General features: G+C 26.0%; 1 protein-coding gene across 1 annotated transcript; it reads left to right on the top strand.

The window, feature by feature from the left end:
* Positions 1-386: 386 nt before the first annotated feature.
* Positions 387-12,439, top strand: LOC129980509 (selenoprotein N-like). The gene is made up of 8 exons (XM_056090841.1): positions 387-983; positions 2,246-2,362; positions 2,967-3,304; positions 4,875-5,023; positions 7,428-7,639; positions 7,780-7,989; positions 10,104-10,276; positions 11,558-12,439. The coding sequence occupies exons 1-8, from the start codon at positions 741-743 to the stop codon at positions 11,640-11,642; spliced, it is 1,527 nt and encodes a 508-aa protein (XP_055946816.1). The 5' UTR covers positions 387-740; the 3' UTR covers positions 11,643-12,439.
* Positions 12,440-19,010: the final 6,571 nt, after the last annotated feature.

The following is a 19,010-nucleotide window of genomic DNA, read 5'->3' as shown; positions in this document are numbered from 1 at the left end:
ATATTCATTCTTTTCTTGGATAGTCTCTATCCAAGAATGAGAAGGAAGTAATCCAGTATTAGGTCCGACTATGTGGATCCGAATCCTATTATTTTAATCTTGATTTATTCGTTCATTTTGTAGTTCCGAATACTACTAGAATGATTCGAGAACCGAATTCACATTAAGAGCCTTCCTATATCTAGCCTATCGGTATCATGTTTATTTGTTTATTTTTATTGTTTCGCCTTCCAATTGAGAGAAGTTGAGGTGTTTCGATTGTGATTTAATTCGATTTTTCAACTTTGTACAGAATGTTCTGTCTAATAATGATGAACTCATGAAGTCCTAAATTGTTACTATTATTTCATTCATTTATAAATTATTAAAGAAAAATATTTAGGAAAAAAAAAGTTTAATATTCAGACTTTTAAACCGCATGCACAAATTAACAATTTGCTTTGTTGTTCACAACGATGTCGTGTGTTGTGCTTATTTATTTGTATTTTTTTTTCTAATGATTTTTCTGAACAAACTTTAAGATCAAAGAAACAAAAACAGAAGATGATATGTCAAAATGATGTTTTGATAAAGGTTTAATAATAAAAAACAATCGTCATCAAAATTATAAATGATGTTCTCGTTTAGTACTCGTAAAATGAAAATGTTTTAATAAATACTACTAATTATATTTCCATCTTTCATAACTTTTTATATTTAATATGAAAAGTTCTGAATTATATTCATGAATCATATCAGAAATGAAATATATAGTTGGCGGTATATTTTGCTTAATATCGGTTTTCATTTATTGGTATTGGGATGATAGTTTTGTATCTGAGGAATTTCCTGACGTTAAAGATGTCACTGGCAGTTTACAAAACATTTTCAAAGAACTTGATATAGATCAAAATGAAGTTTTAAATGAAGTTGAATTTTTAAGAATGAAAAGTTTGTATATAGTTCTTCAAAAACATGTGCATGATATCCAATCAGAATACCTGGTATGTTTATTTGATGTTTTTTTTTTTTTCTCTTAGCTTTTTGTGAAAATTTTAAAATTAGGACTGTTAATAATAAGGACCCAAAAAAGGTGTCTAGTTTCGATTTATAAAAGATATTAATAATCAAAGTTATTGAGATAAAAAGTAAAACTAATTTAATTTTGTTTTATTACTTGTTAAGCAAGATGGAATTTGGGATCTTTTTTTACTTAATAGAATCAAATGTGCTAATAAACATCATTATTGAATAAAATGCAAAAAAAAAAAAAAAAAAATCAATAACTGTCTAAATGGTGAATAAATCTATTAAAATAGATACACAATTTTTAAAACCATTTGCAATACTTTTAATAAGTCTCTCTCTGTCTGTATATCTTTCAAAGTCATTTGAGTAAGATTAATATTTTCTAGTTAATTTTTTTTCTTTTAAATTTGTTTTTACCTATTGCTTAAAAGTTAATATTGAAATATTTTTGTGCTATTAAGCCCTATTCATTTACAAAAAGAAAATATTACCCTCTAATTTTTACTATTATATCAAATTTGGAATTTGTATAGCAAAGTTTTTTTCGTTCTCAAGGGATTAGTTTGTAATTTTACTAGATGTTTGTGATTATCAATTACAGTTATATGATATTTAATTTACAATATTATGTATATGAACTAGATGAACCTCATAGTATTTGTATATCATCTATATTATTTTGTTATTTTTTAAATAATATTTTAAGTTTGCACTTTTAATTCTATTATTAAAACTTTTTATTACTATTTCAAATAGATAAAGCGTAAATATTCTGATAGAGACAAATTTAATACATAACGGAAACATATTTTTAAATTTTTTTATTTTATGAGGAATTTAATTTTTATATTGCATTGTTCTGAGTCTTAGGACATGATGGCTGGTGCAAAGTTTCAATTCCATTATCAGAAAAACATAATAGTATCTCTCAGTATCTCTTAAAATCTGATGTGTGTATGAGACATCAATCTACTTTATCACTATTCAATCTACTTAAATATACTTCCTTCATTAGTATGGTATTTAAGTTTGCAGAATGGGAAATCATATTCTAATATTGTCCTGGTTTTTTTTATGATTTGAATTTACTTCATCCATCCTTCATAACCACCATATTATTCAAAATATAAAACAAATCAGATTTTTCCTAAAGTTTCTATACATTTTTATAGAGTTTTAAAATATTTAACTGCTTATTATACTGGTACTGGTATACTATTGGTATTTTTTTCTCCAGATACAGGAGTTTCCTAATTTTACTATACACTTAGGAGAACAAGTTATTAATGTTGAAGTTGACTTTCAACCTTTAAATTTAAAGTCTATGCTGAAGAACATTTCTGATCTGTCCGAGGTAATTTTTCTTGTTCCTTATTATTTTATAATATTCATTTTAATTTTATTATATTTTATTTTCAATATTTTTAAAGAAATACCACTTATATTTTTAAGATATCATTTTCATTATTTTTAATTTTACTTGTTTCTAATTGCTGCCAAAATATTTCAGTACAATTAGTAAAATTTAACTTTTGTTTTAATTTTAGAGGAACGAAACTGACAGTTTACATGCTTTTGTCTTTTGATATAACTTTCTTTTAGCTATTTTAATGTCAAGATATGTTCAATATTCATATGTATATCAAATCAATATTCCAATATGTGGTGCATATATAAAAAAATACATGTAATAAATATAGATATAAAAATACAAAAAGTAACTTTTTAAAATCTGAGAGTAAAACAATTTTGTGTTGAAAATTTTCTTCAAAAGGCCGTATCAATTATGAAATTAAAATATTCTATACCTCATTCAATTATATTTTTTAATGTGTACAGTTATATATATAAATTTAGAAAGTTATTGTATCATTTTGTAAGTGCATATGAGTGATAGTCGAATTTTTATTTTATTCTACAGTTTTGCAAGGTTTAATTTCTTATATTTTTTTATGTAGGAAGAAGCAGGCTCACTCCTTGGATTATTGAACTGGAAAAATCCTTTCAAAGAAAGGCATCCTTTTGGTGCAAAGGCCTTTTTATCATTTCTTCCACCTAAGAAAGATGCACAACCAGGTTTTACTTGGTGGATAGTAGAGCCAAAAATTAAGAAAAACTCTCCACCCTTGTCAAATCAAAGATATTATCCTCCTAAAGTTCCACAAAATATTCTTATTCTTCATGCGTTACTTAGTCTGTTTCATCCACATCCATTTCTTTGGACAAGATTTCAGCCCCAAGGTACAACAGCTGTTATACGGGCTGTTGAAGATAATTTTTATGATATAGTTTTCAGGTAATTTAATTTTAATTGTTAGATTTTTTTACATAATCGTGAATATCAGCCTGCATTTTCTCTATTTATTTTAGAAAGTTTAAGTTATTATTATTTAACATATATTCTGTTTTATTATATAATCAATTTATGTAGCAAATCTGTTCCTTTCTACATATTTTTAGTGTCAAAATAAATGCATTTCAAGTTTCTTCTCTTAATTATGATTACTTCATTTCAGTTTGGTTTATCCAGCATTATGAAAAATGTTCCTTTGAATTGCTGAATTTACATATCATTATATATTGCATTTCATTATCAGAGATTTTCCTATTCTATTTGGTATTAGCTGGCTCTGTCAAACTCTGCTGTTTCCCTAAATTTGCTTTCCTGTAGTGTAAATGTTTCTTCCGTCCAATATTTAATAATGGTAATGGGCTTGCAATTAACATCTAAAATTTAAATCTTAGAATTGCTCTTAAAACAATAATGTTTAAAGATTGCTTAAAGTATAAATTATGATGGAAAATAAAAAAAATGTTTTATAAGAAAGTTGGACTTTTTCCTCATTATTAAGCTGAAACTATCCAATACTATTAAATATATGCATATTTAATAGTTTAGGATAATTGTAATCCTAAAATAAAGTTTTTAAGCAAAGGGAATCCAGATTTTTAATTTAATTTAATTTTATCTTCATTTTTTTTCATTTCAATTGTACAGAAGTTTTTAATAATTCAGTCATGTAAATTTAAAAAAAAAAAAGTACATTTATGATCTAGCCATGACCTTAATAACTTTTGAATAAGAAATATACATCCAAGTTCCTAAAGACCCAAAAGAAAACAAGACAAAATGTCTAAAATATTTGAAAAATTTTAAAGAAATGCATTATTGTATCTATTTTTCTCAAATCAATATTCTTCAAAGTAATTCTTTAGATAAATTTTTCCTGCTATCATATAAATATCAAGACAAGATGGTGAAAAATAGATTGAAATCTGAATTGGATTTAATTTAAATATTGTGTTATTGAGCCTACAAAAAAGATACATTACTTATTGAAATTTATGCTTTTAATCTTTTTATTACAGGAAAAACAGATTTGAAAATAATCTTTGAAGATAAAAATATCATTGATATTTAATACACATATTTGCAGTGTAATATGTTCTCTTTGATTTTATTTTTTCTGAAAGCCCAAAATTTTAGAATTCAAATAGCATCCCTCTTTCATTTTCTCCAAAATGTTACTAATAAGAGCATTTATCTAAAATTAAAAATGTATAAAAGCTGTGTCTTCTGTTACTTTTATTACATAAAACTAAATGACTCTTCATACCCTCTATGAAAATAGGAGGGAATATCTTTAGGTTTGTTGAGGAAAGCAACTATTGAATTTAGAATAATAATTTAAAATTTTTAGAATGTGATTTCATTCTACAATTCTTGTATTATAAAAAAGCATGCCCATTACTATTTGCCCCCCCCCCCTTTTTTTTTTCTTTTAATAATCTGGGGCACATTTTATTTTAGCATTTCTATTTTCTTGGTAATTTATATATTATTTATTGTTCATTCTTTTCTTTAGAGTTCATGCTGAGTTCCAATTAAATAAGCCACCTCTTCATCCATTTTGGTTTACTCCTTCTCAATTCCAGGGCCGTTTAATTATCAACAAAGAAAGTTCTGTTATTAAATTTTTCCACATGGAAGTTCCAGATACAAGATTAAATGTGGGTAAGCAAATCCTTGATTCTTTAAATTTGTTTATAATAATTAATATATACTTTTGCATCATAATATACCAGTGTGTGCGTGCATGTACATGCACAGGTTTTAATGTGCATGAAATTGATTGGAGACCAATTAACCTGCAGCTATAAAATTTAATTCTGAAGCACTTTGTAATAATAAAGCACATGTTAAAATAATTTTTCTAAAATTTGAATAGTTTTTGAATTAACAATTATCATAAATTAAGAGTTTTCAGACTAATATTAAACAAAACTAATATTTGGTATAAATAGGTTAGATTGATTAAATTCCTCATTATATTCCCTTCTATAGTGTATGAAATTTTATTGCTGGTTGGAAACATATAATATTGACAAATAAGCTGATGCATTTCTTATTTATTATTAAATATTTATTATTATTATTGACAGCTAAGCAATGCATTTCTTATTTATTATTAAATATTTATTATTATTATTGACAGCTAAGCAATGCATTTCTTATTTATTATTAAATAAGAAATGCATTGTGTTATATTTTCCTTTATCATTTATAGATTTTTTTTAATTTACAGTATTCTGCATTAATTTTTATCTTATTTCATAAAACTAGCTTTATGTATAATATACATAAATTACTTTAAAATGCAAATAAAGGTTCTTGTAAAACAAAATTATATATAGGAGATTTTCTCCAAAATAAATGATTTTTCAGTACTGTAGAGTATATTTCTGCTATACATTGAAATATCTTTTTAAATTTATTTTTAAATCATCATTTCTTCATAAAGATGGCATAATTTTTAATCAGAAACTTCATTGAATATTTAAAATTTCAGAATTTATTTAGGTAATAAATTCTGAAATTTATTTAGGATTTACTCTTCTGTCAGGGTTCTTTTTGATTTGTTGGTTGATGAAATTAGCAGTCCTTTTGTAACAAAAAATGATGACTTTTATTATAGATGAATACACAGATGACAAATATATAAAGCCAAGATGAAGATAGGCAACACACAGCTGCACATTTCAACAAACAGTAGCTCACAAGTCATTATCGGTAGTAATAAAGATAGGCAACACACAGCTGCACATTTCAACAAACAGTAGCTCACAAGTCATTATCGGTAGTAATAACAGTCATAGCACACAAAGCGGCCAGACAGAATTCAGTACGAGAGGGAATCTTCGTAGCTTCACTCTATGATCTCTCCAAATGGCTGCAATTCTCCACTGTCTCCTCGCTTTAGCTGTATCCAGCTGCCGACACAATTCTACTTGACTGGCTACTCCTAACAGGACTCCTCCTCGATGCTGCTACCACAATAAACACCAGGACTTGGCACACAGCTCAGTTCAGCAATACCTTGGTCTGTACACAATGCTGGCAATTCGCCGGACTATTCCACCATTGCTTCGTTATCTTGTTGACGACTCGTTACTTGACTACGACTCTGACTATGGACATGATTCACAGCCCGTCCCCTGGGAACTATAAAAGTCTTCTGATCTTTTATAGTTCCGGGGGGGGGGGGCGAGCCGAGAAGGTTCGGGACCAATCAGGATGTATCTTGGTTCCTATTGGATGGATCGCTAAAATTCTCGAAGTTTCTAGTAATATCTATTTTGTCACCAAGTTCTGAGATCACTGACGCAACACCCGATCAGCACCCAACAGGGCTCACCGTAAAATAGCCTTTCTTACGATGAAACTATTTGTGCTGGGAAGCAGCATTACAGATTTGTAACATTACATTATGGTCTTTGAAAGGTTCTTCAGTTTTCTTTAGATGTTGGAAGTGTTTGAAAAACGTTTATTTATTATTATTAGTCTGTATATCTTTAAAAATAATCTCTAACTCTTAAAATTTATTAGAATGATTATGCTATATTGTTAAAAAAAATCCATCAATCTCAGAATTTATGAATTCTTATTACTTTTTCTTTTTATTTCCAACAGATTCTGGTGTGTTTATTTTAATTAATGATTTTTTTCATTGTATTAAAAGAAACATCTTGTTTTGACATTTGTCAAATTGCTATTTGTACAAAGGTCTAGAATATGTTAAATACATTGACACTTTATATTGATATGGTGTGGAAGTTTGGACATACACTGTTAGTTCAGATGCCATTTTTACAGCCTGCTTATGATTTAAGATTATGAAAAGAATCTTAAAATAACTTTTTCATTCAGAATAAGATATTAATTGAATTAAATTTATTTCATTAAAATTATTATTTTATATATGTTTGTATTACAATCTTTTCAATGAACAAGATTCAAAGTGAAGAAAGTAAATGAATTCTTTTTCTGTTATGATATTTTTCTTAATGGAAAAAAGAGAATATTTATTATATTATTAAATGAATAATCACAATCTGGAATGTCTTTTTCATATTTATAGATATGGAATGGCTGAATGGCCCAACTGAAGACAGTATGGAAGTAGATATAGGATATATACCTAAAATGTCTTTGGTTTCATCTGCAATATCTGTACCTTCAAAAGACGAAAAGGGAGCACATCAGAAACTGTCTACTCTAAAATGGAAATCAGAAATTACAATGGAAGAAGCCTTAAATTTATTGGAATTGCAGTTCTTTCCTTTTAAAAAAGTAAAAGATATCATTTAATTTGCAGGCTTATACTTTTTTTTTTTTTTGCCAATTGTATTGAAATAGCAAAAGGTCATATATTATAAGTTTATCCGAGTACCTTTTTGTCACAGAATTATTTAAATTCATTTTTATTGTAGGTAAAGTATTATAATGTATCTGATGCTTTTGATGTGGCATCAAAAGAATCAAAGCTTGTTCATGGAATTATACTATGGGGTAATCTGGATGATCAATCATGCTGAGGATCAGGGCGGACTTTACGAGAAACTGCTCTTGCAAGTCCGCCCATTTTACAACTTCTAGAAGCTCATTTCATCAGCTTCTGGTCTACAGTTGCTGATTTAGAGGTAAATATTTAAAAATTACTTTTTGTTGTGTAAGAATATAAAATATTATTTTATTGACACTTATTTCTTTAAAAATTTGCTGCCCAATTTAATATTTGCTAATCTTTATATTATTGAGAGAAGTTTTCAGTAGATATATTTTTATATAGGATTCAGTGTAAATCTGGGAATGAAATGTAATAATATTTAGAGCTTTATGATTAGCCCTACAATATTTGCATTAATAAGAATTATAGAAACACACCAAATAAAGCTATCTTTATCATTAAATGTGAGGATGTTCTTGTATATAATTTTTTTTTTCTTCAAAATTGGTGTTTTTTTTTATCTAACATTTATATTTAAAGATAACTTTGGTTGAGCTAATCAAATTGAAAATAAGTCTAATGCTTCATTCCTCCTTAATCACAGAAGAATGTTTATTATGTCTCCAATACATCAAATTGAGCTTGATTTTCTTGGATGAAATAAAATTATGTGTATGTATTAAAAACATATATCTTTTATAGATTTGAAATTATATTAATCAAAACCCTATTTGTATTTTTAAATAAAAGTTATATAAATTTTAAAATCTCTTAACAGTTGTAATCCCTGCCATTAATTGATTCTAAACCACAAATTATAATTAAAAGTTTATTTTGAAAAATACGATGATTTATTTTTATCAAAATGTGCTACAATTAAAAAAAAAAAATCTATTTTGTATCTATGTAAATATTTCTCTCCTGTGGTTCTTAAAAATTATTTAACTATATTATATGATTATATCTACAACAATTGATGGATCATGTGATTTCGATTTCCAAATATAAACAAACAAATGCAATTTGGTTTTGATCTTCCTTTTAATGAGTTGAAAATGAATTGCAAATGTGCTCTTAAATATTATTGAATGAATGATATATAATGAGTTCAATATGCAGATGAACCAGTTAAAAAATGTTTGGAAAAGGATTCAAGAAAATGAGAAATAATGGTATCATTTAAAAGGGCCATTTTTTTGTAATAAGTTGCTAACACATATTTTGTCATCAATATATGCATAATGCTAATATTAAAAAAAGGACTCAGAATAGGGTGCTGTTTTGCTCTCTTGGAACATTTGCCTTCATAGTACCAATAAATACCAAAACAATTTGTTTCAAGTTTATCTTGCTTGCCTAATTGCATCAATGAAGAAATATTGCAAACATTTATGTATCTTATAAAATAGCTCAGTATATAGTTTATGTTTCAACCTGTGACTGTTAGTTGCAGATTAATAATTAAATAAAATAGATTGTTGAAGTGAAGCAGAGAGGCACAGACAAATAAATTAAAAAGATGTTATTATTCTAGTTGCCAAATAAGTAAATTTCTTAAAAAAAAAAAAAAAAAAATGCAAATTCTGTAAATTTTGCTATTTTAAGAAAATATTAACATTTTATTAAATATACATTTGCAAGTCCTGCTTGTATCATTATATTGTTACAAACCTGTAATTTTGCTTCCCAGCACGAATAGTTTCAAGATAAGAAAAACCGTTTTACAGTGAGCCTGTTGGGTGCTGATCGGGTGCCGTGTCAGTGATCTCAGAGCTTGGCGACAAAATAGAAATTGCTGAAAACTTCGAGAATTTTAGCGATCCATCCAATAGAAATCGAGATACTCCTGACTGGTTCAGAAACTTAATAAAAGTCGTCGTCTATCACTAAAAGAACCCCCATGACTGAAGAAGCGATTCCATAATAATATCCATTTACTTACAACAATATTTATATACACTAGCATTTTAAAATAATTTTGTTTATAAATGTGGATGACACAATGTTCTGAGTCGTAATAAAAACATAATATTTTCAAAAAGTTACTTAAAGAAGTAATGGGTAGGGAAAAAATGAAATAGGATCTTGATAAATAATGATAAAAAAAGTGTTAAAATTTAAAATTATATAAACTTGTTTCTTAAAAGATGGCCTTATAAAATGCATTGCAAAATTCCTGAATAAGTAATGTATATTATGTATCTGCTAAATATGAAAATGATATGAATTAATTTGTTAAAGAATTATGTTTTTAATTTCCTTGAATAATTTTATATCATTTAAATTTATAAACAATTATATTTTCAGGCAATTGTGAAGGAAAGTGCTGGCTCTAAGGCTTCCTTTTTTGCCCAATCATGTATAAAAAATTATGAATTTCCAGTTGAATCCATTGTCTTTTTTCCAAATGGAACTGTAATTCATCGAATTAATGCTAATGTCTTGTTGGGTCTTAGTAATGAACAAGAATCTTTTTTTGAGTAAGTTTCCTTCCAATACTATTCTTAAATAACTTTGTTTTACAAATTTTTTATACCACAACTAATCATGAATAATTTTTAGAACACTTTTGATGAATTATCTTTATACAGTAATTATTAATTGCTTATAAACATTATATTGTTTTAAACTCATTTTGTTTTCCCTATTATCTTAAATGAAGTCTAATGACTATGAATTCATTTCTAAGACATTAGAAAATGTTCTATTTTAGGCAAATTTGCAATATGCTCTGTAATTCTTCAAATATTTATAAATAAAATAGCTTTTAATATCTTTTCAAAACTTCTACTTGAAATTCACAATTGACCAATGAAATCCATTTTTTTAATGTTGAAGCTGTGAATTTTTAATTGTTTATTTGTGTTTTAATTTCCTATATAAAAAGAAAACATTTAAAGGTATCAAGTGTTTATGGCATCAAAAGTTATGATTACATATTTTCTTCTCTGTCTTTTTTCATTCTTTAATGTGATTTTGAAAAAAGAACACAGTTATTCTGTTGTCTGAGATATAACAATGGTTTTAAATTTAAGTGAAAAAACTACTACATTTGAAAAAAATGGAAGACATTTTTTTTCTTTACTTTTTGCATTTTTATGCAAAAAGTTTACTTTCCATATATATATATATATATATATATATATACACACACACTACATAATCAGAGGTACATATGTAAAGCATCTTCCATGTGGTTTATACTTAACTTAGTGTGATTTGAAAATAAATGTATAATAGGAAATGAATGCTTTTCATTTACATATGAAAGCAACTATTTTTTAGAATGAACTATTCACAAGAAATTATTTATAGAATATTTGCAGGCATATATTCTGTAAATATAGTACACATATAACTCTTGGCTTCATTTTTAGTAACAATAATTATTATGAAAATCTAGAATACTTCATTCATATTATTTGTTGACATACTGCTTATCATAACTAAAATGTTTTTAGGAGAAATTCAGTTTAACTAATTTTTCTTATATATTTGTTGTGTTTAAATTAAATATCATGCATTTGATTTTTAAATGAAGTTAATCATGTGATTGATTTGATCTTTTTCCTGCCACAGAATTTATTTTAAAAATAAAGTTATATTTATATAATAATTGTTTGCATGATTAAATAGTGCAATCCATTTAACTTGTATATATTTATTTGAATAAATATTATTCCCATATTTGATTTATCCTTTGATTCATTAATTTGTATTTTAAATAATGTTATTAATCCTGATAATGTTTTAAAATTTAGAATAAGGGATCCAGTTGAAAAGAATTATCAGGAATTTTTAGAAAATGCCTTGTTGATGAGCAAAACAATGAAGACAGAAACTTAAGAGCTACATATTGAAGAACTGTTAAGTTTTCTAATAAGATAAAGGAGCCCAATTTAACCAGCTAGTGTCTTGTGTCTTTTTTATTGATGTTGTTCTGTGTTATTCTAACTGTGATACTTTTTTAAATTATATTAAATTATAGAAATCTGTTATAGAAATTAAATTATTTTAACACCTTTATAATTTCTTTCATGTTAATAAACTTATTGATTATCTTAACTCATACTCATTATCTTAGTGATTTGTGTTGTTCTTACCTCAATGAAATGAAATTTTTAAAAAAATGTTGAATATAATTGTTTTTTGCTCATACTGTAAGATATAAAGGAATTATGTTATTGTAATATTTCTTAGATGCAGGATCTAAGTTTTCCCGACATGTTTTTGTACACACATCTATTAATAATGAAACTGCAAAACCATAAATCTTTAAGTTTTAAAATTACAAAGTTTTGCTGTAGTTTTCTAATTTCTGTCCTTTAAATATTACAACATTAGAAAACAAGTTTATAGAGTGCCTGTCTTGAATCACGGTTAATATTATTGCTGTTAATAGATTTGGATGTTTTAGAAATCTAATAAATTCATGAAGTTTATCATATGAATAATTTAGTTAATGTTGGAATATCTCCATAAATGTATTTCCTTCCACCAAGATAAAGATACTGTGATCTATCTCTAGCTTATAAGTTCATGTATATATTAAGATATATAAACTTTAATATATTTATTATTTGTTATTAGTTTTATTTTATTTTTTTTAACATCAACAAAATTTTTAAATTATAATTTACTTTTTTCCATTGGAAGAAATTTAAAAACCAAAAATTTGTTTAAGTTTAATCAAAACTGTGTTGTTGTAAATATCTAATTAATTAACATTTTCAGATTAAATTCAGTTAGTAGTTTTTTTTTTTTTTTTATGAGACAAGTTTTGTGATTTTTCTGATTTGTGAAATGAATAGCTTCCTAAGTATTGTTATTTAATAAGCTATGGGGCTATTTTTTAATTTAATATTCCTTAAAAATTAGAAAATGCTGATAATAATTAATGAAAATTTTTGTATTAAAAAAATTATGTTTAAAAAATATTTTTTTATAAATATAATTAATTTTTTTCTGTTAAATCAAATTTATTTAGAGACAATGGAAATCACATTTTCTGATTATAAAATTTTAGAATGATAAACAAAATTGTTTAATCACTAATCAGTTTGTAATCTGAGAGAAATTAAATTTGTCCTTTTTTTATTAAAGAAGGAAAAATAGATTGATCTAATTTCTAACTATATATTTTACAATTGCATAAATCATAAAATAATTAGAGTTTTTTTAACTATGCAATTATTTATTTATTTTTGTGCATCACTTTGTAGAATAAAATTTAATGCTTTGAATTTTATTTGAATTAAATATATTTATATTTTTTATTATAAATTATGCAGTATATTCTATTTTGAGTTTTTAAAGATTATATTTACTATCTTTTATTTATGCTAAAAATTTTCAGATTTTCTTCTTCTTATTATTATTATTTTCAGATTTTTAAAATGCAGAAATCAGTAACTATTATAGATTATTTCAAATGTAAAGTTTGCTCATTTATACCAAAGATATTATATTTATTGTCAACAAACATTTTATAATTTAAATTATACTCATTTTTGATACATGTTTTTTTCAGTGAAAAGTATTTGTATTTTTCTGGAATAAATAGTTGCTAGTGTTTGTTCATTAATGAAAGCCTTAATGGTAAAAGTATACTAAGATAGTTTATTTACCTTATTTTTGACTCTTTAAAAGTCAATTGATGAAAAGAAATTATTTTTATACATTATTTTTTCATTGTTAATCATTTGATATGCTAGTATTATTTCAATTTGTATTATTAAAAATTTATCGTTATCTTCCTTAAATTAGCTATGCCTTCCTCTATTAATATTTTTACATAAAGTGCTATATTAGAATCTCTTTACTTGTAGATTTTTTAAAAAAGATTTTCAAAGTATATGTGCTTGAAATCTATCATTGCATTCAAGCAAGAGTCACCAACACTATATCTCTTTTAAATGTGGTGTACTTGCTATATATAATAGTTTGAAACTTCTTTTACACATTAAACTGCTTGTAAACTGCAAAAATTTGTGCTTTTTCTATTTTTAGAAGTAGTTAACTGACACAATTTTACACTGTCAGAATTTTCTCAGTCATTTGTATCATTATATTTTGTAGTTATATGAAGCTGTGCTATTAAAACGTTTTAGTGTAGTACAGTGGATGATCTGGCTACTTATATATTTTGATACAAATCTTATAAACTGACAATCTGCGTATTTAGGCTGCTTTAAAGTGCTGTTCGTATACATGTACAAATTTATTCATTGTACTTAAAAGCATCATCTATTGAAGGAAAAAAATTATGCATTTACAGTATTTTCTAGAATTTATATATTTAAAAGTCTTCTTTTATTATTCACTGAAATTGGCCTTATAAAGTAATGCTTTGTGATCAAAACTTTTGTTGCATTTAGAAAGTTTGCGCACAGGAAGATTTTTCCATTTTAAATGCTTCTATATATACATATGTATACTTACTCTTTAAAATTAACTAAGATATTTAATGCTCAATTATTGTTCTTGTTGCTTGTTCTGAAACTTAATAAATTGTATTTATACCAAAATTGTTGAATAAAATTAAAGGTTTTATAAAATGTGTATTTTTCTTTTTCAATTATAAGTAATTAAAAAATTTAAAGATTTTGAAACTTGAAATATTAGACAAAAAATTACTTAAAATTTACGAATTGAAAAAAATTTGGGAATAGTCTTTTTTCCCTCTTCCTAATCTGCCTCTCCTTTTTTCTGCCTCCCCCCTACTGTTAATGAATTAAGAGTGCCCTTTTTTTTTTTTTTTTTTTTTTTCTTCTTTTTTTTTTTCATGTATATGATATAAAATTTAATAATATTACATTTAACAATACTACATTAAAATTTCCCATATTGATCTACTAATAAAATTTTAGTGCTTTTTTATTAAATATTATGACCTTTTGGCACTAATAATTAAACTTTCTTTGTCAGCTCTTTTTGTAGTGTCGATTAGTTAAATCTACCTTTAACTTGTCATAGGTTCTGGAGAGGTTAAAGGTTATTGAGATTATATTTGTCATAGATTATTTGAGATTCAAGACACTCGCCACCATCGTCTACTTGTCTCTTGTGCAATTGTTTTTCTCTTTTCTCCTTCATTTTTTTTTTTTTTTTTTTTTTTTTTGCTAAAACAGTATTTCAAAATTAAACAATATGCCTATGCTTTCTATTTTATTGTAATTCATACAGAATTAATGATTTATTGGTAAGATATTTCTATAAATTCTTAAATGTAATACTAATCATCATGATAAGGCAAAACAGTCCTTTGTGTAACATAATTTTTTCTACAATTAAAATTTCTCTTAACACACATATATAAACAAAATATTAATATATGTAATGATTTTTCCAAATTGTAATCTATTCTCTTGCTAATTTGTAGATAAATTTATACTGGTGAGTGGAATAAGGGATATGTCCATTAAAATGTCTTAAAAATTAGATTAATCGTAACCAATCGTTACGGAAATTTTTGCACGAAATTTCGCAAAATCAATGATTATCAACGGGTCCGGTGTAGTGGGTGAATAGTATCACACTCAACAGGCCTCTGCAGGAAGAGAGACTTCACACAACTATGTTCGGCCCTCTAAAAGTCTGCTATTCTCCATTCTCTCCTCGTTTTAACTATACTTATCTGCCGATTCACTACTGACTCGACTATAATACTGGCTACTCAGTACACGATCCGATGCTTTGAAAGACTCTAAAATGCGGCAAACGACTCACTCCTCAACATACTAATCATTTGAATTTCACTGAACTGACTCGTCGTTTGCACTTCTCCTAGTTTATCCAACACTTGGTCCTTCGATTTTTCATAGCTTCCGAGACAAGGCTTAGAAAATTCTTTAAATATCACCTTAAATCTCCTCCTAATGGACCTGTTTATTAAATTCTTGAAGATTGTAAAATCTTCCTTTTTGTCGACAAGCCTGATGGGCAATGATCCGTCATCCATTTAGCATTCTTCAAAGCTTATCGTAAAACTATCGTGTGAAGGATGGAATTAACTACTCTGGGAAGCGACATTACAAATGGATAACAATATATAAATGATTTTACCAAATTGTTGTTTATTTTCTTGTCTATCTGTGGATAAATTTATACTGGTCTATTGAATGATGGATATGTCCGTTAAAATGCCTTAAAAATAAGATTAATATCTGAAAATTCATTTTTAAAGATTAAAAAAATTAATCTTAAAAATAAGATTAAATAAAAAAAATGTTAAGAGATTAATAAAATTTTATTATTTCCTTCGATATTTTTAATATTTTTTATATCTAAATTTTCTATTTCTCCTCTGCTTTTAGACGAGAAACGTTTCTCCGAAAAATGAATATTTTTGTAAATATTATTTTGTATTAAGATCCAAGTAATTTAGATCATTATATGTTTTGGATTATTTATACTTTTATATCTATTTATTTATTTAAAAAATAATATAAATACTTATAATTTTTATTTTTGGAATAAAATAAATTGAAAAAACTTCTATGAAATACAAATATACCAATTAAAGACAAATATACCAATTAAAGACAAATATGTTTTGAAAATTAGAAAAATATGTTTTTGATTAAAAAGTAATATAAAACAGTTACAATAATAATAAAATGATTTGTTCAAAATTTGGAGATATTTAAAGAAATAAATTACCTAGTTTATGGATTAAGAAATTAATTCTCTTTCTATTCCAACTTAAATGCTATATGGTTCAAGTGATAAATGGCATGAAATTTTCTTGGCATTATAAAACGTTAAGACGAATGCAAAATCTTTTAAACTGACAAATTGCTTATAGTTTAGGGTTTGCAAAAGGTATTAAAAAATCATTCTGCCAAGTTTCAACAAAAAAATGTAATCAATAGTTAGTATTGGATAAAATTTGATGCGTAGATTTGATATCTAAAATGCCAAATTTGGAACCACATCCGTCGAGGGTCTGACCATCTTTCGGTTTGTACTTTCAGAAGTTTGTAAACGCAATGACTTAAATGACTGTATATAAACTCTGATATGTTTTATGTGGCTAGTTATAGTCTGCATCAAATTTTGTTTTCAATCCCTTGGGGAAAAAAGTGTATAAAATGCAAATTCAATTTTCGGAATTATTTACCACATGCCAGGGATTAATTATCAAAAAAATTCCTCAAGGATCACACGATGGATTCAATAAAATTGCTAAAATCACTCCAAAAATAAATACTTAGTAACTATTTTTCAGCCAGCTAGGCATTTTCGCCCATACTCAAGGACCACAATTTTATACAAGGGGGGGGTAGCACTTTTATTAGGGGCGACCATTCCCCCAGGTTTCAATTATTTTTATCTCGTCATCAATAAAATAATTATGTCTACAATGAAATGAAATTTGTGAATTAATAAAAGGCACATACAGAAATTATAATTAAAATTAATTATATAATTATTTATAATGTTTATTTTCGGAATGATTGATGTTGGTTTCTTACGATTCACTGATGATAGTTCAATCATCATCACTGCTGAGTGATATTTCTTGTGACCTCTTATTCGCTGAAACTGATTTTTTTCCAGTATTACATCAGACTCGATAACTTCATTATTATCTGCGATTTTCATTTGGTCACATTTATTATAATTTGTTGTTCATGCTCATTTTGTGTAAGAATTTCCTATTCCAATTCATGGCGAAAACTGTCAGTTACGACTCGGTTTGCTTAAAAATGTCTTCATTATCACTTAAATTTGCCAATTTTTAAAATCCCCTTAATAATTTGGTGCACCATCATGTCAAAATATTCAATTATTATTGAATAATTAAATAGTGTCGAAATATCAAATATGATACCTTGTAATTTTGCATTTTCTTGCTCTATTCATTTTTTTATCCTTCTCAGATGAAAATAAGAATATTTTATAACTGAAGTCCATCATCTGCGGAAATAATTTGCATTTTTAAAAAAACGCTTTTGTTTGATAGATTTATCTTTATAAAAATAGTTCGTTTGTTGTATTATGGAATAAATGGGACTATATTTTACCGATTTATCTGGTTCCGAATTACTGAAGAAAACTGTGCATGGTAATATACAAAAATTGTGAAATCAAATAATATAATAAGAAATAATGCTTCAAATAATAAATTTTTAAAGTAAAACATCATTTTATATACATATGATATCACATCATTATGTTACAATACAATCGTCAATAAATAAATAAATAAAAATAATAGAATTCTTGCGACAACTTTATATGAAGAAAAATAAATGTCTGGATAAAAAATACAATTAAAACTAATAATTATTTTGTTTAATAAGAGACAAGAAACGCAAGAAATCTATTTTATTATTAATTTTGTTTAGTGCTAGAGTAAAGTAAAAGAGGAAAAAAAAAGTGCTTCACAAGAAACTGAGAACATTCAAATATACAAAAAAGAAAAAGTTTTTTTTTTTTTTTTTTTTTTTTACTTTTTCCCCCCCCCCACTTTTATTAGTTCTCAACGATTTACTCTCGTGCATAGGGTGGTTCTTGCACTGATCACGGCGATGTGTAAAGAGAGATATGGCCAACTGATGAGTTTTAAAATGTTACTGACGTGGTTGTGGTTATTAAGATATAAAGATTTTTATCATAACTTCCTTCGTTTTTCTTAACTCATTCCACGTATGAAGCTATGTAAAAATTACTGCGCAATCAGTCTATGTATGAAGTGAAAATGATACTTTCGGTGCCTTTGTCAAAAGTCAACACATGTATTCAGTCGCCACATGGCCGGAAATCTCATGTTATATAAGACTAGTGATCATTTGTTTTCGCCCTACTTTATTTTTCTGCTTTTGTGGCGCACTGCGCCTTCTTGTAAATATGCCTGTCTCCCGGAAGAGAATAAAACGAAATTAAAAATACAAAGTCTCTTCACTGTTTCGAACTTGCATTCTGCTTCAACCAAAATAAGCTTACATATGTATATATATTCAAGTACAATATCCCGAAATTTAGAAGCAAGATGTACCGGAAATTTGTGGCTTTAATAGTGTTACGATGTTATGGGATTGTCTACGCTAGAAAGTTCATGTCCACTATAAGGCTGAACTTAAAATAATATGGATTGAATCATAAAGTTATATCTAAATTATTTATCAGAAATTAAATAGAATCAATATTCCTGACAAACCAAATGTTTTATTGAATTATAAATGATTATATGGATTGGACAAAGATAAT

The sequence above is a fragment of the Argiope bruennichi genome, chromosome 8 (assembly GCF_947563725.1).
Source record: "Argiope bruennichi chromosome 8, qqArgBrue1.1, whole genome shotgun sequence".
Classification (NCBI taxonomy): domain Eukaryota; kingdom Metazoa; phylum Arthropoda; class Arachnida; order Araneae; family Araneidae; genus Argiope; species Argiope bruennichi.
The sequence above is the reverse complement of the archived record's forward strand: the minus strand, read 5'-3'. Positions and strand labels throughout refer to the sequence as shown.